At 46.9% G+C, this 25,609-nt stretch overlaps 1 protein-coding gene across 2 annotated transcripts in view; it reads right to left on the minus strand.

Moving 5' to 3' along the window:
• LOC138567041 (phosphatidylinositol 4,5-bisphosphate 3-kinase catalytic subunit alpha isoform-like) overlaps positions 1–25,609 on the minus strand; it is a 363,865-nt gene that overhangs the window by 194,545 nt on the left and 143,711 nt on the right. For both annotated transcript variants that reach the window (XM_069644869.1, XM_069644877.1), the window contains one exon: positions 15,276–15,539. In XM_069644869.1, the coding sequence (XP_069500970.1) occupies positions 15,276–15,464 (189 nt within the window). In that variant the 5' untranslated portion in view covers positions 15,465–15,539. The remainder of the gene's footprint in view (positions 1–15,275; positions 15,540–25,609) is intronic.

Raw genomic sequence — 25,609 nt, forward strand, 5'->3', positions numbered from 1 at the left:
CGTTAATCGGCAAAAATGATGGGAGTCGCTCTACCAGCTTGGTTTGCCTGGGCACCTGCAAAACGTGCTCATCGGTTTGCACAGCAATCTCTCTGCCAAGGTTCGTCTGGATAAGCTGGGCAATGTTTTATAACTAGTCAGTGAAACACAGTGTCAGACAAAGGTGTGTGCTGTCCAATCTTTTGTTCAATCTCTATGTTAATTCTTTACCTAATGAGCTCAACTAATTGATCAAGGACACACGGAGAATGACGGGCAGGAATATTTGTGTATTGGTTTATGCAGATGATGCGGTCTTACTGGCGTGTACACCGAATTCACTTCGGAAACTTGCGAGCGGCGATACTGAACTTTTGAAAATGGCCATAAATTGAAATTGATCAATCAATCGCCCTATGTGGGGGTTACCTTCAGCAACAATACGGGCTGTGCTGATCAGGTCATCAGTTCCGCCAATAAGCTAGCTCAGATCAATGGCGCTATAGTCAATTATGGAAGGGGTTTGGGAAATCATACATTTGATTCAATTTTGCCAATTTATCGTGGAAAGGCAATTGCTTCGGATACTTAGACTGTGGGGTAATCCAAATGTTCATTTGACCCCCGCTGTGGTTAGGGACATGATGAATTCAGACTTTTGGTTCAAATGTCTGTGGCAGAAAATAAATGAAAAATAGATTTCCATCAGTTAGGCCTGACTGAATTTGCCGTCTCTTCACAAATAGCATCTAAATCAGATATCAGATTATTGCACAGTAGATAACTTGCGATGAAAAACAAACAATGTTTTAAATAGAGAAAGGGAAGTGCTCTGTGGAACACTATTCTGAGTACGCCATTGGACTCCACTAAAAATTATTACGGGAGTGGATTTAAAAATGCTTCAAATGTTGGGCCCCATCATAGACTTGGCAGTATCCATGGGGTATTAGTGCCGGGATACAGCCAATGCTATTAGCATTACTACTCGGTACAGCACTAATAGAGCCGGATCCCGAGTAGTGGCAAGGCAGTAATTCCCCATTTTTTGGAGAGTCCATGGGGATTTTCTGCGCTATTACAGCCGCCGGTAATAGCGGCGAAAACGGGCGCAAAGCTGGAGATTTACCGCCAGCTGACAGTAAATCTCCAGCTATCCGCCCAAACTCGGGATTGAGTCGAGCGGTAACGCAGCGTTAATCGCGTTACCACCACATTTTTCTGCCACTCCGCCCAACCCCTGATGAGGCCCATTGTCTGCTGTTCTATTTGAGGGTTTGCTGCTGATTGCATCAGTATTAAGTAAATGGAAATATGTAAATAAATCACAATCCAACCCTATTCTGTATCAGTATGTGTACTACAATTGGTGATTTATCCATTTTATCATCCATTAGTCAAATTATTGAGCAAAAGAGTATTTAGTTCCATTACTCAGGGTGGGCTTATCTGAACAATTATTGATCAAAAGAAAATATGTGTGTTCACTACAGAGTAGATAAATTGTGCTCGATTTGTATTTGTACATTGAACAGAGAAGTAATACTTTTGGATAATATGCTGTGCCATAATTATTTCATCATGTTTTTAGCTATTTGTATTCTTGGAAATGGTTATGTGCTCTATTAAATGTAATGCTCTTTTATGAAGGTTATAACTTTCAAAATAAACATACATTACTAATACACTGAACATGTTATTTGGAGGGAAGAAGGGAATGCTGCCATCAGGGTGGATGTGAGGAGTGCTAAAGGGGCCCAATTGATGAGTTTTGGGTTGGGCTACAGAAGGCAATTGCAGTCTGACCATTTTTGTCTTTTTGCATTAATTTTGCAGCCTTATGGTACCAATTTTGCAGAATTTGCATGGAAATTTGAAGTGCGTCGCAAAAATCAATTTCGTAATAATAGTATTAGGAGAGGTATTGCCATGTGGGGGAGCGTTAGGAGGCCCAACAATGAGGACCTGTATATTTAAGTGGGAGGTGGGGCTTGATGTGGGAAGAGTTTTTATTTCATGGCATTTTGGACAGTGGGCCACTGTCCTTTAGACTAAATGGAGAAAAGGGGCCAGAGGCCACGACCGATGACCATGGTCACTAGGACATGGTCTTATGCTACTACAGGTGAGGTGAGATATAGCATAACAAAACCCTTGGATAAGAGACAGTTAAAAAGTGAAGCATCTCAGCATTATAAAACCCAGGAATTTCAGAGGGTGTGGGAAGCGACGCCAACTTGAATTCCGATTCCTCCCCATTGATGTCATATGTAAGGGATCAGACTCCGACACAGTGGCATGCTTGGTGTTGGTTACAGACTTGTATTATCACAAAAGAAAAAGGGGTTGGAGAAATCCTACTCTAAGAGGGGTGTCCCTGCCTCAACAAAACTAAGGACTGCCTGTGTCAGGATGTTATAAATCAAGGAAGTGCTCTGTCCTGTGTCCAAAATCCTCAACTGACCCTCCCACACTAAACTTAATAGAATGTGAAAATAGGGATGTCTGCTAGCTGTACAGCTTCTTTTAACATACAAGTGAAGAAAAGAAAGATCAATAAAGTACCACCAGAAAATGGGGCATTCCCTTCCACTGATTGTTCACTTGATATCTTTTAATACTCCCGAGTCTTCTCAGCCTTTTGCTACCCTTGGTATACTCTCCTGCCAGGGCTTTTTATCCTTTCACATAAGTGTAAGTCCAGACTCACTTGCTGCTTGCCTGGTTTACTTCCCTGCCAGGACTTTTCAGTACACCCTTCACCTTCTTCTGTAGCCAACAAGTCAGGTTTTTCATATATTGGGACACCGACCCTTTCTCAACAGTCTCAGTTTTCGTTTTCATGTCAAACTCTTCAGCTCCCTCATCAGTGCCTTCACTCGCTGGCAATGGTACTTGGCATTCGCTTTGAAGTGCCCTGGCATCCCATTCGCCTTCCCTGGGCTTACCAGACTTCGTCGTCAGCTAGGGCATCCCTCGCATGCTCGTTTTCTTTTCTCTCTGCTTGCTGTCCAGAAATTGGTTCCCACTCTACACTGCTGCGGCGAACCTTATTTCTGCCTTTGCTGCACACCGTTCTCATCAGCTTTCCTGCTTCAACTTGCTGCCGTCTCGCCTCACGTGTCCCAACCAACGCTAGGAGCAGTCAGCCTCCTGTTCTGCTCACCTGTGCCATATTTGAATGTCGCGGCACTGGCCAGCCTTTTCCAACTACTGTGGCATGGGCTTATCTCTTCCAGTCATCCTCCATCCCTCTTCCTCGTTTCAGTACTAAGAAAAGCGATGGAGGTACAGAAGGCTGATGATTAGAAAAACATGGGGATTCCTTGTCCACACAAGGCCATACAAGAGTAGGCAAAAAGGGAATGTGTGTTACTCAGCAATGCGGGTAAAGTATTGCTCTCAGCTAGGAGTTTGTCCTCCCGTTTGTGGCCCTCCTGAAGATAACCACCCCCAGGGTCAGAGTCAGGTAGCTTCTGCCTTTCCCTGGCCACATAAGGGAAGCGTCCCTCCAGGGAATCAGTGATGATATTGCTGCATTCGACACACATACATGATGTCAAGTATGATATCATCAATGTCCTCTTGCCAATATACTTCCTATGGAGTTTATCCAGCATTACGTCTCAATGGGGATTGGCAATTAGATAGGGGGTCGCATAAAGTAACAGTTTTTGTAGCCATGAACTACAACCCCACTGCCGTAGCTCCTCAAGCAGTTCTGTTTGAGTGGTACTCCCCACAGGGCCTTCCTGTGTGCCTTGTCCTTGTGAGAGTTCCTTCGGCAGTTTGTTGCCACCCTCCTACACGCTTTCTCGCTCTCTCTCTGCCTGTGTAGGCAGCGCTCTTTCCTCATGTTTGGCATCTCCCCGAGTGACATCTAGTGAATACGCTGTGCCAACCTCGGACTTCATATCAGGAATTCTATCATTCTACCTCTTTGGACTTGGTGCTTCGATTCTAGATGTCTTGGCCTCTGGACAGCCTCATGAACTGGAACATTTGCCTCTGGTCTCTTTGCAGAACGTGTTCATGCCCTTAGGTCCTAAACAACCCAGTGCTGTCGGGTTCATCCCTAGTGATTCAAATTCCATTCAGACATTTCCTCCTCTCTATGGACCTCATATTGTCCTCATGACGTTTCCCTATATGGGACTTCTGCAACTCTATGAGATCCAACTGTCCTCTTCTAGGGAGTTTGGTGTCCAGTCAAAGGGTCGAATTGAAAAGGGTTGAATACAATATATTCGACTCAAAAGGGCGGGAAAACAAATTATTGAATGCCTTTTTTTAAATGTCTTTTTTTTGGCCTTGGTATAGGTTAAAATTTGTGGTTTCTGGCCAACAAACAGGGGTTGAGGGGGGATCCCCCCCCAAAAAATAAAAAAATAAAGTGCATTATATTTTTTTTTTTCGGTCCTTTTGATTCGAAACAATTGCATTTCCAAACTTTGTATTCGATCCTTTCACCCTAAACCGGGAGTTCTGTGTCCCCCCACTACTGGTACTGTTATGATTTTGTATGTATGTATTGTATAGTTATGGCTATGTATTTATTCATGTGTATTTGTAAAGCGCGCTAGCATCCCACGGGCATCGAGGTGCCGTTGCATGAGAATGTCATAGTTACACGAGATTGTCATAGTTACATAGGGATACTTGGCTCTTGGTTACAGTGAGCATGAAACGGTTACATTTAGAGGTACAGAAATAGTCAGACTGGAGAATGCAGTATTCATGGAGAGAGGTGCAAATTAGTTTCCTGAAGGCTAGGTCTGATTCAACATTTCTAACCTCAGGGGGCATGTCGTTCCGATGGGTCGCTGCCAGAACTGGGAAACTGGAGCCTCCTGCACGCACTCTCTTTGTTTTGGGCACAGGTATCCTATTAGAGCAGGCCATTCTGGAGGGTCTAGTAGGAACCCGTTTAGCAACTCTTTGAGCCAAGTACAAAGGTGCCCGGTTGTGGACGCATGTGTGATAAGACGAGCGCTTTGAAGACTGTCCTCTCTTTGATGGGGAGCCAGTGAACCTGCTTCCTAGTTTCAGCTACATGCTCCCTCCCTTTTGGGGTTGCCAGTGGCAGCCCGGAGGGCATTATTTGGACGATTTGGAGTTTTCTATAAGGTTTTTAGTGGACATCCCTAGAAAGAGGGCATTGCAGTAGTCTAACCTAGATCCAATTATTGCTCTAGCAATGGTTAGACAGTTTGGTTCAGAGAGGAATGGTCTGGCTGTGTTGATCAGTTTCCAGTGGTAAGCTGAGGTCGATGCAATGGTATTGACCTGCCTGCTCATAGAGAGATCAGAGTCCAGGTAGACTCCCAGGGTCTTTACAGCTTGTGATACTGGGATTGCCATGTTGTCAATCGTAAAAAAGCCATATTGTTTGGCCAATTTCCTGAGGGTGGCCGGAGATCCAATTAGCAGAAGCTCAGTTTTGTCTCTGTTAAGACGCAACCAGTTTTCTGCCATCCACGTTTGGATGGTGGAATATATGGACTTGAAGGTAGCCATATCGGCTTCATAGTCACCCGTAAGGGGGATGAGGACCTGTGTATCATCAGCATAGTTAGTGTATGTGATGCCCAAGGCATCCAGGATGTGGAACAGAGGCTTGGTAAACAGGTTGTACAGGGTGGGTGAGATGCAGGAACCCTGGGGGACTCCAAATTTAATGAAGCTTGGTTGGGCACAGGCTGAGTCAGAGGAGACTTTCATAACCCTTTCCTGGAGAAACGAGGTGATCCAAGCAATGGCTGTACGGGAGAAGTTGGCAGCAGAGGAGAGATGGTGACACAGGGTGTTGTGATCCACCAGGTCAAATGCCGTGGATAGATCAAGGAGTAGAAGGAGGGCGGGTTTGCCAACATCTCTGAAATCGTCCATTTGATTGAAGTCTAGGAGCGCAGTTCCTGTGCCGTGCCCCGGACAGAACCCCGACTGCCGGAGGCCAAGCAAGTTGTTGTCCTCAAGGAATTTTTATATTTGCAGATAAGCTGCCTTGTCAAGAATTTTTAAAAGGAGGGGGACTGCCGTAATGGGTCTGTAATTCCCTGGCACCAGTGGGTCAACTGTTGGTTTTTTAAGGAGCGGATGTACCCAGGCTTCCTTGAGACCAGTAGGGATGTGGCCTGAGTGGAAGGAGGCATTGATCAATGCTGTGAGGAATGGAGCAGGGGGACGGGCACAGTCTTTAATCAGTTGAGCTGGGCAGACGTCACCTTTGCAAGAGGTTGGTTTAATTGATTTGAGGAGGGCGATAAACTTCTTGTTCGCTCATATCATTGAATGGGGACAGTCACCAGCAGTACTGTTGTGTGTTTGAGATATAAGGTGACTGATGGCCTATTGATGGGCTCCGATTTTATTCTGCAGCATGTTAAGTTTGTCCAAGTGTTAGGCAAGATTTCCACAGAGCTGGTAAATCTTCCTTTCCTGGTTCAACCCCAGAACTTTGTTTTTCTAGTGGGATATTTTTCATTAATACCCCAGTGAGTGGGAACCTTTCTCCACACTCACCTAATCTTTAACTCTTTTTATGGGTGTCATTTTTAAGACTCTCCATAGTGTCTTTTTAAAGTCATCATGTTTAACAACTTATTGGCAACAAGTGCCTGTTGGTGCTGGGTTGCCCTAGGGGCTCCCCATTTAACTTTCTTGTGCTAACCTTGAGTGAACTACAGTTCCCAAGGGTAGAAAGGATCTTTGGATCACTTTTACATTTTATTCTGTGGAACCAGCACACCCCACCTTATGTGGAGTGCTGGGGAGATACAATGTATCCCCTTTCACATTAAAACTAACAATTCTGTTACAGGGACACGCTTACCTTCAATGGCTGGTGGCAGTGATACCTTTTACTAATTTAGTGCACCTTTACCGCGGGTTGTGATCACAGCTGCAGTAAAGGCACCCAAGGGTGCTCATTTTCCCAAAATGGCCCTGGTCTTCTTTTTCTGCCATTTTATTGTTTCTTGTTCCTTCCCCTGACATCCAGGGTGGGAAATTCCTTTGTTGAGTTTTGTCTTCGGCCGGAGTCCCCTGGACACCCCACCCAGGCTCCAGTCAGTCTGTAAGCACAGGAAGTGGGGGAGGAGTCCAAAACTTCCCCCTCCTTTGTCTTACGCCTTGCTTCAACTAGGACAAATCCCAGTGGGAGGCTGGCTGTCCTGATTGGACAACCAGACACCCCTTTCTTGTAAAATGCAGGGAGAGAATGGAGAGGTTGTGCTGTAGTTCCTGATAAATAATGGAAACCTGGAAGCTGAAGTCAGGTCAACCACTGGAACATGAAACCGAAGAGGATGACTAAGGAAAAGCGGCGGAGACGATTTCCAGCGACCAGAGAGCCTGCTGTGTAACCCGAGCGGCTGCAGCCCTTCCTTCCAATCGACCTGGGGTCTCTGAAAACGATGCCCCGAACCCAGAGCCTGGTGAGACCCACTAGACTCAAGAAGTCCTGCATTCTGAGCCATCCCACGGGTTGCTGCGACCTTGCGTTCTTGCAATACCCCAATACCCTGGGACCTCCTGCCACTGTGTGGTGCACGGTCTTCCGAATTCCGAATCTCGCTGAAACTTTGTGGTCATCTTGGTGCATCTCCAGAGACACGAATCGAGTCCGAAAAAGCCCCTCACAACAGTGCTGGACCTTTAAAACGATGAGAATTCAACCGTGATTTTCTGTCTTCCTCTATGCTACTTGAAAAGGTGCCAAATCCGCAGAACCGCATTCAGCCATGAGAGGAATCTTGCCTAGAGCCTTCTTCATCGATCCCTGCTGCAAAGTCCCTTCTGAGGTCTTGTGTTCAGTCTCCAGGACAAGGAATCCACTGACAGGGTATTTGGCTGCAGTCCCTGAAGTTCTCCTGCTGTAATCTCTTCTTCATTGCTGAGGTACTGTGTTGGCTTGGGTATATACTTACCTTAAGCCTCTTGGGATTTCTGTGTAGCTTTGGGGTGTTTTCTGTGATTGGGAGGTCCCTCGTCCAGTGCACCCAGTCACACTGCTAGAATCCTGCTGGGGTGTCTTCTGTGAAGCCCCTGGACAATCTTATAACTCTAAAGTAAAGTACTCACCTGTTTGCCAGTTTTCCTAAAGAAACTCTGACTTTTGCTAATAAAGAACTTATTCTAACACTGCCTGTTGGTCACTAGTTCTAGTGACCCCCCTTCTGCCACTGAGAACACTCATGCTCCAAGAATAAGGGAAAGACTTTGAAGGGATTGAGACTTCTGCCTAGAAAAGAAATCAAGTGTTTTACTTGTAAAGAGTTGGTTGATAACTGTCATTCTAAGAGTGAACAGTTACAAAAGTTCTTACTGATCTTGAATGTGTGATGCACTATTCTTAAAAGTATGGTTAACATCTTTTCTTCCTTAGCCACTAACATCCTTAGGTTTTACTCACCTGGTATAACTGTGTTATGACAAAGGTAGTTATAGGTTTTTACTGCACCTAGGATAAGTGTTTCACGATAAGTATATTGTCCAGTTGACTGTTTATTTGATTTGTTCCAAGAGTCACTGTACAACTGGAAGGGTCTACTGCCCTTGTATTACTGAATGTAATCTGAAAGTAACCATTGGTCTTTTACTCCCAAAGAATAGGCTTGGCCTATACTAAATGTGTATAACAAGGTTTTGACTTCCCTAGAACTACTGTTAGGTGTTCCAAATAAGGTTTATACTTGGGTCTGTGTACCTTCAAGTATAGTGTTATGTTTTATATTGTGATTTCATATAATGTTTTAGTACTTACTTAACCCCTAGATGTGTCTGGGCCTAACTGTATTTAAATAAATCCTTTATTTTTACACTACATAGTGTTTCAGTGTTTCTTTGGATCATTTGTATTACAATTTCACTTGTACTGTGTCTACTGCCCTCTCTCCCTCCTAAAATAATGCTGGCTGCTCTGTCTACGCTACCATATACTCAGGTGGTACAGCCTTATACTAAGAGTGGAGTCTTTTACTGCCTCAGTTGAATGGTTTGGACTTCACAAAAACTGTCCTAACACCAACATAGCTGTCTGGATAGTGTTGCATCAGTCTTCATCTTTGTGGAGTGTTGGTGGGGCTGTGGGGGGATTCCAACTCCCTGAAGATGGCAAAAATCTTCTTGGTTCCTGAATTCGCATTTGCTATCCTGGAGTTGAACGAGGATGCTTTTGCTTTAATAATCGCCATTTTGTATTCTTTGGAGATGGTTTTAAAAACGGACTTTGAGGAGTCATTTGGGTTTGCTTTCCAGTGGGAGAGCGCTGTCCATTTTCTTTTTGCTCTAAGCTCAAGCAGTTCTTGGGAGAATCAGGCGTTGGAGTGCTTGGAACGCTTAGCTTTTTTCAAGGCGAGTGGTTCAATGGCGGCAATTGCATGAGAGATGACGGTTTTGAATGCATTGACGAGGATTTCTGGGTCACTGGAGAAGGGGGAATGAAGGGCCGGTACGAACAGGTACGGTGTAAGCCTTTCTTTCGTTAGTTGGCGGGAGCTTCTGGCCAGTGCTGGAGGTAAGGGGATTTGTTTAGCTATGTCCCTGGTGACATTAAGTTCAAAATGAATGGCGTGGTGATGATCTGACCACGGAATAGGGGAGATGTCCGTAATTCTGAGAGAACAATTGTGGTGCGCGACCCAGTCAAGGGTGCAACCTTTCCTCCGGGTAGGTTCCCTGATGGCCTGAGTGAATCCTAGAGTCGATAGTGCTTCACTGAGAGAGGCTGCTTGGGTGTCGTTTGGGTCATCAAAGACTAGGTTGAGATCTCTCAGGCGAATGAAGCAAGAGTTATTCTTCAAATTATCCAAAAGGGCATGAATTAGGGCATCCTGGAAGTCTGATACCGGCCGTGGTGGTCTGTAGATAATATAAAGTGCAATAGCGCAGTTGGGGGAAATCTTGACTTTAAGAGGAAGATGGTCACTGTTATGGCCAACGTTTCCTTCCATCTGTCTAACAGAGATGGACTCTTTTGCAATAAGAGCTACTCCTCTGACTTATTGAAGACGGCGGTCCTGCCTAAAGAAGTTATAACCTGGCAGCATGGCGTGGGCAAGGGCTGGGCCAGAGGCTTCCATGAGCCACGTTTCAGTGATTATTAGGTCAGTGTCATAGCTAGAGATGAGATCATGGACATCAAGTGCATGTGCAGGGAGGGAACGTGCATTGATGAGGGCACATTTAAGATGAGCAATGGGCAGGGCCCTGTTGGAGTTACTTTGTACACAGCTATCCGGTTTGGGTAGCGTTTGGTCAGTAATTGTAGAGTTAAGCATTGGCAGATCATCTTTGATATCATAGGACATGTGCAGGTAAGCATTGATATTACTAGGCATAGGCAGGTCAGTACTGGCATCACTAGACATAGGCAGGTTAGCATTGATATTCCTAGGCATAGGCAGGTCAGTACTGGTATCACTAGACATAGGCAGGTTAGCATTGATATCACTAGACATAGGCAGGTCAGTACTGGTATCACTAGACATAGGCAGGTTGGCATTGATATCACTAGACATAGACAGGTTAGCATTGATATTACTAGACATAGGCAGGTCAGCACTGGTATCACTAGACATAGGCAGGTCAGTATTGATATCACTAGACATAGGCAGGTCAGTACTGATATCACTAGACAGACAGGTCAGTACTGATATCACTAGACATAGGTAGGTCAGTACTGGTATCACTAGACATAGGCAGGTTAGCATTGATTTTACTAGGCATAGGTAGGTAAGCATTGTTATTACTATGCATATGCAGATTGGCGTTAACAATACTAGGCATGGGAATGGTGGCATTAGTAAGATTCGACGTGGGCAGGTCATGCTGTGCAGCGTTACATATTGGCAGGTCAATCGTACATGGTATGGGCGCGATAGTATTGGGTGGCGAAGGAGTCAGCAGGTAATGCACTGGTATTCTGTGAATCAAAGGTATTGTTGCGTCTCTGGCAACAGGCATATCATGATATGAATTGGCTATACCATGATTGATGCCATTGGGTGTGTATTGGTCAGCGTTTGGTCTCAGATGGTGTACGCGTCTGACGTAGACCAGGAGGTGTCTCTATGGCCGGGACGCTGGGTGCTTAGAACGCCTTTGGAGCGAGAGCGCAGACTATTGTTCCTAGCTGCAATGGAGGGAGGTTCTGATGGTGGGTGTTGATAGCGGGTGTGAGTTCTGAGGCATTTTGCTCTGGCTAGGTAGTTATGTGGGGGGGGGCAGGAGTTAGGTGAGCAGTTGGAGGGGCTGTAGGCCACCGACCCACAGGCAGTGAGGGCCGCTTATATTGGTAGGCTGGGAGTGTAGTTCTTCTGTTTGTGGCTGTATTAATCAGTTCTTGACATATCCTTGATGCCGCAGAGTTGGCAATGTTGTGTAGAACCATTTTTGGTAAGTAGAAGGTCTGTGGGAGCTTACATCAGGTCGGGGTCAGTTCCTCACAGATATGGCGTGAGTAGAGGCATTGTGAATTAATGGAGTATGATGAGGTTTGGTACTTGGGCCTTACGGAAGCACATGCAGACTAAACTGAGCATAATGAAGTGCACTGTCATTGACTTGCTGTCAGTACTGCAACCATGATTTGAGCATGATGGAGGGAAGCGCATTAGGTGAGCAAGTAGCTCTGGGACACTGTTCCAAGAAAGCATTTAAGCAGGAATAAGGCTGCCTTCACGTATATTGTGGACTAATGCAAAGGGGGAATTGAGTGCCTAATCAGGTTTACGTTAAAGGAAATGACTTAAGTGTAGCAAGTAGAATTGAGCTTCAAACGTATTTAAGATGGTAATGCTAGCAAAGAGTGATGTTCTTGGACCTGCAGCAGGTACACATGGCATCTAACAAAGAATAGATGCATATTACTTGCAGTTGGTGGAAGCAGAGGCACAGGACCTCAAACCACACTTGTGTATTCAATGAGGGGGGGTCTTGCCTGAAAACCCCACATGCATGATATGATATGGCATTTATAACGCGCCTATACATAAGTGTTTCAAGGTGCAACGAGGCATGGAAGGGGGAAATGGAGGGAAGACAGAGACAGCGATCTTACTAGGCCAGGTGACAATGAGATTGCGCAAGTGCAGGGGAGGGGGAGAAATGCAGGGGGGAAAGGGGAGAGGGGGCAGTGCAGTGCATAGGATAAACAGTAAATAAATAAAGACAATAAAAAAAGTGCAGACATCAGGTATCAAGTGCTGGTAGGAGACTGTAGTGATATGAAACAGTCCAGTGCAACTGTTGCCAGGGGGGGGGGGGGAAGTGCAGGTGTGCATCTGGCGGGGAGGAGACCTGGGCCTGAGATCAGAGGGTAGCCAGGTAACCAGTGCAGTTTCCGTTTCAGCCACAAGATCAGCAGGGGAGAGAAGGAGAGAAAGCAGAAGCAAAGAGGGAGGTCTTGAGGTGCTTCCGGAACCAGAGATGGTTCTCCTCAAGTTTCTGAGAGGCAGAGAGGCTGTTCCAGAGAGAGGCCCCAGCAGAAGAAAGATCTACCACCAACTCGTTGCTTGGAGAAGCGACTGACCCTGAGGGAGTTGGAGGCGGATGAGCGAAGAGCTCAAGAAGGAAGATATTTAAGGAAAGTGTTGAAGGTATTGAGGCCCCAGAAGGCCTTGTGGACAATGCAGAGGGTTTTGAACTCAAATCCTCACTGCGACTGGGAGCCAGTGCAGAGATTTCAGTCCTGGAGAGATCCGATCCCTGGGATTGAGGCCAAGGACAAATCTTGCAGTGCTGATTTGGATGAGTTGCAGAGGGCGGAGAATAGAGGCAGGTAGATTAAGAAAGAGACTGTTGCAGTAGACCAGCCTAGAGAGAACCAGAGCTCTGGCGTCAGTGAGCTTCTGGGGCAAGGAGAGGAAATGAAGCCAACCTCTGAGGAGGTGCAGCTGGTAGTGTGACTTCTTAGAGACGTCAGAAATGTGAAAAGAGAAGGAGAGTGTGGAGTCGAAATTGACATCAAGGTATTTGGCTGGCCTCTCTTCGCCTTCTTCCTGCTCCTACATGTGAGGCCAGAGAGTGACAGGAAAGGAGGGAGCAGGTTTGGCAATGAGGAGGATCTCGGTCTTACTGGCATTAAGGTGGAGATCATTGGCAGCACACCACTCCTGGATGGCGGACAGGCAGTTAGAGATTAGAGAAGGAGAAGAGGTGGCGGAAGGGAGCCTGAAAAGGAGTTGAGTGTCATCTGCATAGCACTGGAAGTTGGGGCAGAGAGCGGCAATGCGGTGGGCAAGAAGTGCCAGGTATTGGTTGAAAAGCCAGGGAGAGGTAAGACACCTGGGGAACACCACAGGTAGAGATAGAGGAGAGGAAGAACCCAAATTGGACCTGGGAGGGTTGATCGGAGAGGAAAGAAGTCAGCCAAGCCAGGGCTTGATCTGTGATACCCAGGTTATTACGGAGATGGTTGAGCAAGATGGCATGGCTGACCGTGTCAAAGGCAGAAGAGAGATCAAGTAAGATGAGGACATAGGGTGTTCAGGAGAGCCGTTTCCGAGCTTCTGGCAGCTCTGAAGCCAGACTGATGTCATGGAGACAACCAACAGATTTAGTGTGAAGATTAAGCTGGGAGATGGCCAGCTTTTCCATGAGTTTGCCCAAGAAAGAAGTGATGGAGATTGGGCGATAGTTAGCCGTGCAGGAAGGGTTGACCAAGGGTTTCTTAAGAAGAGGGTTCACAAGCGAGTGCTTAAGGGGGGAAAGGAAGACTCCAGTGGTAAAGGTGTGGTTGCAGAAGTCAGCCAGAGCAGGTGCCAAGGTGTCAATGTTGTCCTTGATGGTTTTGGAGTAACAGCAGTGAACCTGTTTTGACGAGACTGTCATAGATCGAACTTGTTTAGAAACCTCATCTGGGGAGAACAGGGTAAAGGCAGAAAAGGAGGGAGGAGAGGTGGCTGAAGAAGGGCCAGAGGAGGAGCAGGGAGTAGAAGGAAGAGGATGAGAGGAAAGGATGCCTTGAGTTTTAGAGATGAAATTAGAAGCTAGGGCTGTGCAGAGGGCCTAGGAGGGGACAGGAGAGGTAGAGTCTGCAGCAGGATTGGTCAGCTCATTGCACATTTTAAAGAGTTTGGCTAAGTTGTTAGATGCCGCAGACACATGGGCTTGGATGTGGGCTCTCTTCTTGGTGTGGACAGAGAGCCGGTATTGCCTTTGGAGCAGGCAGGATGCCAGTTTGTCAGAGGGTGTACCGGAAGCACGTCATTTCCTCTCAGCCACCCTGCACTTGCGTTTAAGGGCGACGAGGTCCGAGTCTTACCAAGAGTTGCACTTCGCTTTGGGCTTTATGGGGATCTTCATGACAGGGGCAAGAACATAGAGAGTGTCAGATATAGCAGAGTGGAGCATAGAAAGGGCTGTGTCAGGGTGTGAGTGAGCCAAGAGGTAGGGGGTGAGAAAGTGGTGGCGAAAGCCTCAACTCACACACGCTTCATGGGTCAGAGATGTGAGAAGGTAGGTGGCAGTGCTGGAGTTGGCTTGGCCTGAGGGATAGAGCTGGCCTGAGGGATAGAGCTGGGTGAGCTGGGAAGAAAGGAGAAAGTGATCACTCCAGACGAGAGGAGTGGTGAGAGGGATGGAAATGGGAAGGTCTGAAGAGATCAGATCATCCAGAGTGTGCCCTGCAGAGTGAGTCAGGCCAGAGGGGAAAATAGAGAGTGAGAGAGTCGCAGAGGTCACGAAAGAATCCAGAGAAAGGACAGGAAGCATCCAGGTGGATGTTAAAGTCTCCATGAAGGAGGAGTTGTGTGGTCGAGACCAGGAGGAAAGAGGAGAGGTCCGCACACTCAGAGAGGAAGGAGATCTGACCAGGAGGCAGATAGATAGTAGCCACAGTAAGGGAATGGCCAGGGAAGAGAGACTGAAGACGAGGCATTCAAAAGATGAGTAGGCCTGTGTGCACCTTACCTGGAGGAGGCGGACAGGGGCATCAGACTCCTGATGCCACAAAGCTGTGTTTATTAAACTTGCAGCACAAGGCCAGGGGGCACACAACTTCTTGCACCAGCGTATTGGTCTAACTTGTATGTGGTGGGCAGGGTACAAAATACCTTATCTCACACACCTGCCTTGGTTTACTTTACTTGGAGAAAGGAAAGCACATTAAACTTCTAACCCCACAATCCTGTGTACAACCTTGCAAAAATATGCAGACGGAACAGAGCTACTCTGTCCAGAAACCTGTGCTAATGCAACATGCAGCAGATGAATAAGGAACACATAGCATTGGGCCCTACTGTATTTCAAAGACCTGGAGGCGGTAAGCAGGTGTCCATAGTTTAGGCTCTTACCTGCAGCAGGTGGAAGAGAGGGTACTTCCTGGCCTCCTTGAAGAGGTCATGCTTGATACTGAGAAGCGTTGCTTCCCTCAGACACTCCAGGGTCACAATCATTCCATTTGGGAGGCAGCAGTCCACCATGATCCGTGGGGGCATAAGGTGGAGCCCCCATAGCTCTCCCGAGGAAGGCCGAGGTGGCATGATGGCAGAGGTTCCGACTGCACACGGCTACCCTCTGTATGCTAAGGGCACCGGCAGATGAGGTCTTGGACATACCTGCAAGTAAAAGGATAAAGAATTATTTATTTTTTACATTAGTATAGTGCTCAAGCAGCCCTTGGGCATCGTGTCGCTGTTACTTGAAGGGCACTTAGTTACAGGGGATGGTACAGGTTGATGACAATGCATTACTTACCGTAAAAGCATTTCTGATGGTTGCATCTGCTTAGAATGATTCACATGCTGTGCATGGTCTGACATCCAGTGGTCACTGCTGAGTATTGTATTTTGTTTTTCGTAGACGAAAAGGGTAGTGTACCCACAATCCCTCACGCGTCGAGGTCCCTCTGTATTTTTTCTGCCCTGAGGGAGCCTATTAGACGTGAGTGAGTACAGAAAAGAGAGATATAGAAGAAAGTCTATGTTCCTTCCATCCGAGCGGGGAGGAAGGGTGGGCGCATGTGAATCTAAGCAGACGCAACCATCAGAAATGCTTTTACGGTAAGTAATGCATTGTCTTCTGATGTTTGTTAATCTGCTTAGAATCACATGCTGTGCATAGACTAGCGAGCAGGACCCGGAGTTGGAGGTGGGGTGTGAGAAGGAACAGTAGAAAAAAGATGTCTTAATACTGCTTGTCCCACCTGGGAATCAGACCTAGAGTGGACATCTAGACAGTAGTGTTTTGTAAAGGTGTGACCAGAACTCCAGGTTACCGCTTTGCAAATGGACTTAAGAGGGACATTTGCAATGAAATCTATGGAAGCCCCGGTGCCTCGAGTGGAGTGTGCTCTTGGCTTGAAGGGTAGTTCTCTCTTAGCAAGAGAGAAACAGAGAGTGATGCATTGTACAATCCATCTAGAAATAGTGGATTTTGAAACTGCATCTCCTTCTCTTCCTGCTGCCACCGAGACATAGAACTGATTAGTCTTTCTCAATGGTCTAGTTCTTTCCATATAAAACATCACGGCTCTGCGAACATCCAGTGTATGCAGGCTCTTCTCACCTAAGTTTGAAGGATTTTGAAAGAACGTTGGTAGTTCTATTGACTGGTTGACATGGAATTTAGAGCTACATTTTGGCGCAAACCTAGGATGTGTGCGTAGAACCACCTTATCCTTATGAACTGTTACAAAGGGGTCTAGAACAGAGAGCGCTTGTAGTTCACTTACTCTCCTAATGGAGATGATAGCTATTAGAAAAGCAGTCTTAAGAGTGGGGTCTTTAAGTGTTGCTTTGTGCATGGGTTGAAAGGGAGACCCCATGAGCCTGGTTAGTACCACATTTAGGTCCCACCCGGGAGCGGGATTAGCTATGGGAGGGTGGATCTTCTCCACTCCTTCCATGAAGGCTTTAATAACTGGGACTTTCCACCATGACACTTTAAGTTGGGAAGTGGTGTATGCGGAAAGTGCAGCTAAATGGACTTTAATAGAGTTAAACACCAAGCATGAGTCTAGTAGGTTAGTCAGGTACAGAACAATTTGTGTGGGAGAGCAGTCAACCAGGTTGATGCTCCTTCCCCTACACCAGATGACAAATCTTTATCATTTGCTAGAATAACAGTGACGAGTTTTAGGCTTTCTAGCCTCCCTGAGAATGTCCATGCATCTCTGCGGGAGTTGTAAATGTCCAAATTCTATGATCTCAGGAGCCAGGCTGCTAAATTCATGATCTGAGGGCATGGATGCAGTGTCCTGCCCTTGTCCTGTGACAACATGTTGTACCGGCAGGGAAGTTTCACTGGAGGAGATAGGGACATCTCCATCAAGTGAGCGAACCAAGGCTGTCTGGCCCACATAGGGGCCACCAGTATCATGGTAACTTGTTCCTGGTGCATCTTGTGCACTATCTTGTTGAGAAGGGGAGTCGGGGTGGAAAAGCGTAAACAAATTTCCCAGACCATGGTATCAATAGACTGTTCCCCTTGGATTGGTTCTGGGGGTACCTGGAGGCGTAATCTTGGCATTGGGAGTTCTCCAGAGTTGCGAACAGATCTATTTCTGGGAATCCCCATTGTGTGAAGACGTCGAAGACGATGTCTTCGTGTAACCGCCATTCGTACTCTGAGGGCAGAGTGAAGTCTCTGCAGAGTTCGTCTGCTAGCAGATTGAGTTCCCCTGGTACATGTTGTGACAGTAGGAACATGTTGTGTTTGAGAGCCCACTTCCAGATGTTCTGGGACAGCTTGGACAGTCCGGGAGAGTGAGTGCCCCCTTGCTTGTTGAGGTAGTACACGGCTGTGGTGCTGTCCATGAGGACCATCACTGTCTTCCCTTGCACGTGTGCCTGGAAGGCTTTCAGTGCCTTGAACACAGCTAGTAGCTCCAGTAGGTTTATGTGCTTGGATGCTATGCTCGGAGTCCAAACTCTGTGAGCAGTCTGATGGGATAGGTGAGCCCCCCCCCATCCTGTGAGGGATGTGTCTGTGGTTAAAGTGGCTTCCACTGTGGGGGTGGCGAATGGTTCCCCTATTACCAGGTTTTCCTTCGACCACCACCGTAGCGAGAGAACCAAGGCCTGCGAGACCACCACTAGATCGTCCCATTGTCCGCTGGCCTGACACCACTGGCTGTTGAGCCACTCTTGCTTTGGGCGCATGCGCAGGCGCGCGTGAGGTACCAAATAAATACATGACGCCATCATTCCTAGTAAGCGCATTGCTTTGCGTACCGTCACCTCTCGACCGGCCACATATTGAGGGATTTGAAACAGCATGTTTTGGACCATCTCGGAGGGGAAGACGAGGCCGTCCTTTGTTCGAATTAGAGCCCCTAGGAATTGTTTGATCTGGCTGGGGTCTAAACTGGACTTCTTCTCGTTGATGGAGAACCCCAGTTGAAACAAAAGGTCTACAGTCTTTTGGGTATTTGAGAAGCATGTTTCGTAAGAATCCCCTGTTATGAGCCAATCGTCGAGGTAAGGGTATACTGGGATGGACAACCTGCACAGGTGGGCCGCTGCCACTGCCAGTACCTTCGTGAATACTCTCGGCGCTTATGCTATGCCGAAGGGTAGCACTCTGAACTGGTAGTGTTTGCCCTCTATCATGAACCGGAGGTATTTCCTGTGCGCTGGCAACATTAAAATATGAAAGTATGCATCTTTCATGTCCAGTGTTGTCATGTAATCTCCCTGTGAAAGCAGGGGGATTAACTCCTGTAGAGTCACCATACGAAATTTTTGAGGTTTGACAAATTTGTTCGCTGGGCGCAGATCTAGTACAGGGCGCATGGTTATGTCCTTTTTGAGTACAAGGAAGTACACTGAATAAATACCTTCCGTTACCTGAGATAGAGGCACGACCTCTATAGCTCCTTTTTCTAGTAGTTGATCCACTTCTTGACGAAGGATGGCGAGGTGTTCTGGCGACATGCATCGTCCCCTTGGGGGTCTGTACGTAGGGGAACTGTTGAATTCTATACAGTAACCGCGGGCTATGGTTGATAGTACCCAGCGGTCTGATGTTATACCCTCCCATGCTGGAAGAAAGGATGTCAACCGGCCCCCGACCGGCGATGCATGGGAGGGGACCCGAATCTTTGAGTCATTTGGTGTTGGTGGCTTGGGAACCTCTAGGGGTGGGACCCCGACCTCTTCCCTTGCCACAACGTTGTCCTCTTTGGTTGTATTGTCCACTGGTGCCTTGGTTAGAGGACCAGTTACCTGCAGAGTATTGCTGCTGCTGTTGCTGCTGCTGCTGGCGTTGGCCTGGAAAAAAAGCGTTTGTTGCCATAACCACGTTTGTTGGGAGGCCTTGAAATTTGGTCTAGGGTTTTGATATTGTCAAATTTCTTCTTTGCGGTCTCGAATGCCTCATCCACCGCCTTACCAAAGAGGTTTGCATCTTCTATAGGTTTGTTAATTAGAGATGCTTGTGTTTCAGGTTTAAAGCCTGAATTACGTAGCCATACATGGCGTTTGAGGAGGATTCCTTGGACTAGGGAATGGCCAGCCATTTCTGCAGCATCCAGAGTATTTTTAATGATGCTTTGGTTGACTAAGGTTCCTTCAGTCACCGTGGATAGAAGCCGAGTACGTAGGGGTTACGGTAACTCCTCAATGTCCTTACGTAGTTTGCTCCATTGTGCATCTGCGTAACTTGCCAGCGAAGAGTTGTTGTTGGCAATTCTTGTGGAAAAGGCAGCTGAGGCTGTAATCCTCTTTCCTAGGGCATACAATTTTTTACCCTCTTTATCTAGTGGTGCCTCGCTAGTTGACAGCGGGACCCCCTGCTCTCTTCCTAGTATTTGTCACCAATAAGGAGTCTGGTACAGAGTGGCCCCTGATGTATAATGGGCCCGATGGAGAAGGACTAAATAATTTTTCTATCCTCGGGTTGACCCCTCTGATCAACGCGGGAGTGGATAGTGAAGGAATAATTTGTCTCTTTACTGAGGCGAGAAGGGGAATGGTTTGGCTGACAGGGGGTTTCTCCTTAATGATCTTTTCTACAAAATCGATTTCAGGAGAAGTTTCCCCGGTCTCGATCTCGAAATGCGCTGCTGCCTTGCGTAGTAGTGCATTAAAGGTAGGTTGATCGTCTATAGGTGACTTATTCCTAATAGGCGAGTCCTAGGGTAGGGACAGGTTTAGGGTGTCAGGGTCTGAAAACGCTAATGGGGACTGCCAGGGTTGTGAAGCGCCTTCTTCTGGGTCTTCTCCGAAGCCCCCCCATCACCCATATCCAGGTTGTCTTCAAAACCTTCCTCCTCTAGGTTTTGTTCCCCTTCATTGCCTAAGAATTCATCATCCTCCTGAAAGTGGGGGTCCTCTCCAGTGAGGTCATATAAATCTACATCCTCTTGGGGGGGATCAAACAGCCTGGGGTACTTGGCCCTGGGATCCTCCTGAGGTCCCTCTCTTGATCTCTTGGGTGTTGGAAGGTTCTGAGTCTCCATAAAACTCTCCATTTTGTCCATACAGAACTGGAGTCTCTCTAGGGTTTCGTGAGGTACCCCAGAGCGGTCAGGGGGGGTAAAGGGAGGGCCTTCTGTTAGAAAACGCTTCGACCTATCACATAACGTCGAAGAAAGGTTCCCCTCGCCTTCTGAAAAGCCTTCTGGTAGGCTAGGAGTCCCTCTCGACGGAGGGGGCGGTTCCTGCCTTCCTTCTGACCTTTTCGGCATCTCCTGGGCCTTGTGAACGGTGATTGACGTTTCTTTCGCCGTCCGTTTCTGGCTATCGGTGGAAATAATCCGCGCCACGCTCTCGACAACTAAACTGTCTGTCGAGGGTACCTCTGGCGTCGACGTTACAAGCGTCGCTTGCTCTACGCCGACGGGCGCTCTCTGACGGTGCGCGTCTGGCAGTTTAGTGATAGCGCCCTTATCTGGGGGTAGCCCAGTCGCTAGTAGTGTTTGCGAGGGGGGCTTAAGACTCTTACGGTCTGAGGAGGCCATGGTAGGACCTGCGTCTCTGTTGGCGCTAATGCTCTCTTCGTCTTCGACGAGGAAGAGCCGTGGGTTGTGTATTAATGGGAGTGTTTTCTGTGTGCGTCCTTGTCGCCGGGGTGTTCATCCCCATAAGCAGGGCGTGAGCCGAGCTTGTCGGGGCAGGACAGACGACGAGGAGCGTGAACGCTCCTTAGAGAGGTCTACGACTTCCGAAACGGGCATCGGGTTGTCACATTCCTCGTCACTTTCGGCGGCAGCGGCGGCGGGTGATGAATCAGACCTTGACATGGCGTAGGCTGCCCACCTTTTGACCCTGCGGTCTTTTATAGTCTTCGGCTTAAGGAGCTGTCAGGCCACACAGCCGTCTTCTTTGTGGTCGAGGGGCAAGCAACGGTTACACAGTTTATGCTGGTCTTTCCAGGTAAACTTGCCTTTGCAAGGTGGGCAAAACCTGAAGGGTGTCCTCTCCATAGCTGAGGAACCGATTGCATGTGACAACAACCCCGAAGGAAAGGGAGGGGAAAGGGAAAGGCATTCTCAAAGAGAAACAAATGTCCCACGACCCCACTCTCCCTACTGTATTTGGCCGTAAAGGCCAGGCCACGTGTTCGGCGAACGCCGAACAACCTCCTCCGTCGAAGGCACCGTCGTCGGAGATCTTGATCGGCGGTGAACAGCTTCGCAGCTACGACGCCGAAGGAGGGATGTAAGTAATAATATAAGTTAATAACGACCAAAGGTCGAATAAAAGTTTTTGCAATGTCTCTCGAGGAGCTCTGCGTAAAGGCGACCAATATCTGGGCGGAAAAATACAATTTGAGGGACCTCGACGCGTGTGGGATTGTGGGTACACTGCACGTCACTATAGGGATAGTGTTACAGACACGCCTTGTCAACGTCCCCTTTTCGACTACGAAAAACAAAATGCAATACTCCGCAGTGACCACTGGATGTCGGACTATGCACAGCATGTGATTCTAAACAGATTAACAAACATCATAATATACATTTACAAATTTTTACATTTATACAGATTATATATACATTTGCAGGTCATGGATTTTTAAGTAAGAAGACATGTGTGGTTAGTACAGGGGTTGGTCAGGCGAAGAGCACAGTTTTCAGTACCTTTCGGAATGCCATATGCGATACCTTCGCACGTAGAGGTTGAGGGAGGGCATTCCATTGTACGGATGCTAGGTACGGGAAGCTAGCACCACCTGCTCTAGCTCTTTTGACCATGGGCACGGTAAGCATGGTGGAGTAGGGTGTTAGGCAAAGAAACGGCAGCCATATAGAAATGCAGAAGCAACCACTGTCTCTGTGCCACATGATGGATAGCTCTGCTGTCTCTGGTCTGGGCATGTATGATCTGCATAACCTGAGCGCCAGATTTGCTCAATGGTTTTGAAGCCTATATGGCCTGCATTTACCTGAGGGATAGCTCTGTTGTCTGAGACCCGAGTTTTAACACCTATGGAGAAGATATCCAAAATGTGCAACTGAAATGGCTCGAACAAAGAGAAAGATGCAGAGATGAATTACTCCAAATTAGGGCTAGGGCCATTTCTAAATCACAACCTATGTGATGAATTGCCACCTTTATTAATAAGCATGCAAAACTACGGCCTATAGTTACTAGGCAGGGGCATGTGCTCCCATTGGTAGATAAAACAGCGCGTAGCCTTACTGTGCTGCATCTGAAAGGCCAACTTGGTTAATGAGGCAGGTTTCTGCCCCATGTATGATCAATAAACCTAAGAAAAGTGACAGTCTAAATGACACAATATCATATATTATTTTCTTGATCAATTGTAGACATATTTAGGGTATGTGCCAATGTGTTGCTCTGTGAAGTACAATTAGACAATGTAACCTCAAAGGGACTTAAAATGTAAGAACTACAGAAGTAGTGGTTCAATTATATCCCGTCATAGCGTATTTTAGGAGTGTCCCGACAGTAATTCGGATCTTCTGCACTTGGCATGTATGTCTCAAGCAAAGGCACAGAACCAGGTAACAGAGAACCTTGTGTTCGGCAGATCAAATATAAACTATTTCTTTTAGCGCCTGCATGGCTGAATAGAGAACAAGAACTCCACGTCTTTCTAGAGCCACTAATGACATGGAATTGAAGGCAATCTTGGTGAATGAATGATGCAAACATAATGGCTCTCATTACAAGTTTGGTGGTATCCCTCCAGTATTACCGGCTGTATACCACCATAAGGTAATACTGTTTCTGCCACTTGGTCTGCCAGAAATACCGGCAGATTACAAGTGGCAGAAAGGGTGGTATTTTCCTATTCCATGGGGTCCCATAGGACTGCATGGTGGGAATACCTGGTAATACCAGCTCAGGTAACACCAGCATTTTTGGTTCATGCAGTGCTGGAATTACCGACAGCTCAGCGCTGCTGGTAATTCCGACCACCAAACTTGTAGTTTGTGAAAATTGGCAGCAATGGAATTACCAACACTTTTTTTCCCCTCACCGCCAAACTTGTAATAAGGCCTTTGAACGTTATTCCAATATATCTGTTAACAAGAAATGCCTTATTTTAACTAAAAACAAGGCACAATGCTCATCTGCACCCTCCTGTAATTGCCATCCTCAATTTACTTCATTAAACATAACAAATATAGATCATATATATCGCTCATTGAAGACGCAGATAACTTTCGATGTGGCATCCTTATCTTTAGCAGAAGGTAATGCAAGACTAAACCAGTTGTACAAGAAAAGGAGATATCCCTTTAAAACAAGACAGATATTTAACTATGATAAGGAACAAAGGAGAGGAGCCTTATGCGCAGGGCAAACCCTCCTGACATTACGCCGGCTGGAGCGAGAGAGAAATTACAAATACGAGAACTGGTGCATGCAGATGCGAGAAGAGTCTCGGGTCGACAGAGAGGAACAAGCAACACATTGTGACCGCAAGCTGGACGTGGTGTCAGGATGCCCCAGAAACAACATTGATACCGCCTGTACGAGTAGCGCGGGTCGCTTCCAATCAGCAACACCAGTGCGAAGCAGAGGTTTGCCGCGGACCAGAGAACATGAAGACGAGAAGCAGAGAGACAGAGCAAACTATCCAGAGCAAAAGCTGAGCCCAACCACTGACCCGTACCAAACGAGAGGTACCTGGGGAACCAGGAGAAGCAGGAGGCCTGCAGGATTTCGTTATCAATCCAAAAAAACTCATCCCGGTCACAAGAATGAGAAAGCAGTGCTAAAATGATGCGATAGGAGTTGGAGGCAAATAACGAGTAATCCAGACAGGGAAGAGTTATTGTAAGGAGCTGGAACCTCGTGCCATTACGCATGATGAGTTATCAAATAAGCAACAAAAGGCCTTATCGGGGGTTGGGCAGAGTAGTAAAAATGCAGCAGTAATGCTATTACCGCTCCACCCATTCCAGAGTTTGGGCCGAAAGTGTGACGTTTGCCTCCAGTTTTTTGCTGGAGGTAAAAACCTCCCCTTTCCAACCATTTTTGGTGCCATTACCACCAGCGCTATTACCGGCAGCGGCAATGGTGCCGAAAAAGCCCATAGGGTCCTATGGACTCAGAATAAATGGGGATTAACAGCACCACTGCAACTTGGGATCCAGCGCAAATTGCACCTAACTGAGTTTCGGTAAGGCTAATAGCGTTGGATGGTATCCCGGTGCATTTACCACAGGGATACCGCCCAACTCGTGATGCGGCCAAAAGTCAAGAAAGAAGTGAAAAGCTTAGAAGAAAGGGGCTGAACCCACATAGCTGTTGTATAACCAATAAGAGAAGAAAAGCCTAGAAGAGAGCTGCTGAGTCAATACCGCTGGGGTATAACCTGCAAGACAAGAAACAACAAGACTGAGAACTGATAATAATCGAAGTTTAGAAAAAGGGGTGACGCAAAATCCTCATTATGTACTCCTGGAGGAAAGGCCTGGGATGACAATATAAGCAACAATACAACCCTGTTCAGGTACTTCTGTAAAGACGACTTGGAGAACAACTACAAGTAATGAACTGAGTATCAAGAAATGTTACTGTGGAAGACATTTTAAAAAGGGGATACAATGTACGAGAAAGAAAAGTGTTCCTGAGGAGCAATAAGAATTGATTGCAGACACCATCTGTTCCACTGAGAGGTGTTATAATTCAAGAGACTACTGAATTAACTGGAGAGTCCAGGCTAAAACAAAATTATTCCCTTGGTTTATTTTAAGTTACTTAGATTAAGTGGCAGGGCCATATAGGGTAGTTTGGATGGAGGATAAATTTTCTTTTGGATTACACAACAACGGAGCTTTAGTTTCTTTAGATAGGGATTGTACTACCTTTAGTGATAGGGAAAGTTAGGCCTTCTACTTTAATTTACCTTAAAAGAACCTGGACCAAGCCTTCCAAGTGACCGACTCTGACATGGTGTACTTTAACAGTATCAGGAGGGCGAAGATTTGGGGGCATTTTTTTATCAACTTTGAATGGCCATTCAGTTCTAGTGGGACGGCGACCTGAAGGCCTGCCATTTATTCCCTTCTCAAAAGGGGAGCTACATGCATCCTACCAAACCATAAATCCCCTATGAACCATCCCTTTAATGACATAAAGAGGGCCATGTTAGAAAGGGTATGAAAAACAGAAACCTTTTACAAACTAACATTTCGGGACACCCAAATGGTAAGGAACATAAAGTACCCTCAAACTAGCGTGCCGAGTACAAAACGTTCTGACCC

The sequence above is a fragment of the Ambystoma mexicanum genome, chromosome 1p, assembly GCF_040938575.1.
Source record: "Ambystoma mexicanum isolate Mex_15411 chromosome 1p, UKY_AmexF1_1, whole genome shotgun sequence".
Classification (NCBI taxonomy): Eukaryota; Metazoa; Chordata; class Amphibia; order Caudata; family Ambystomatidae; genus Ambystoma; species Ambystoma mexicanum.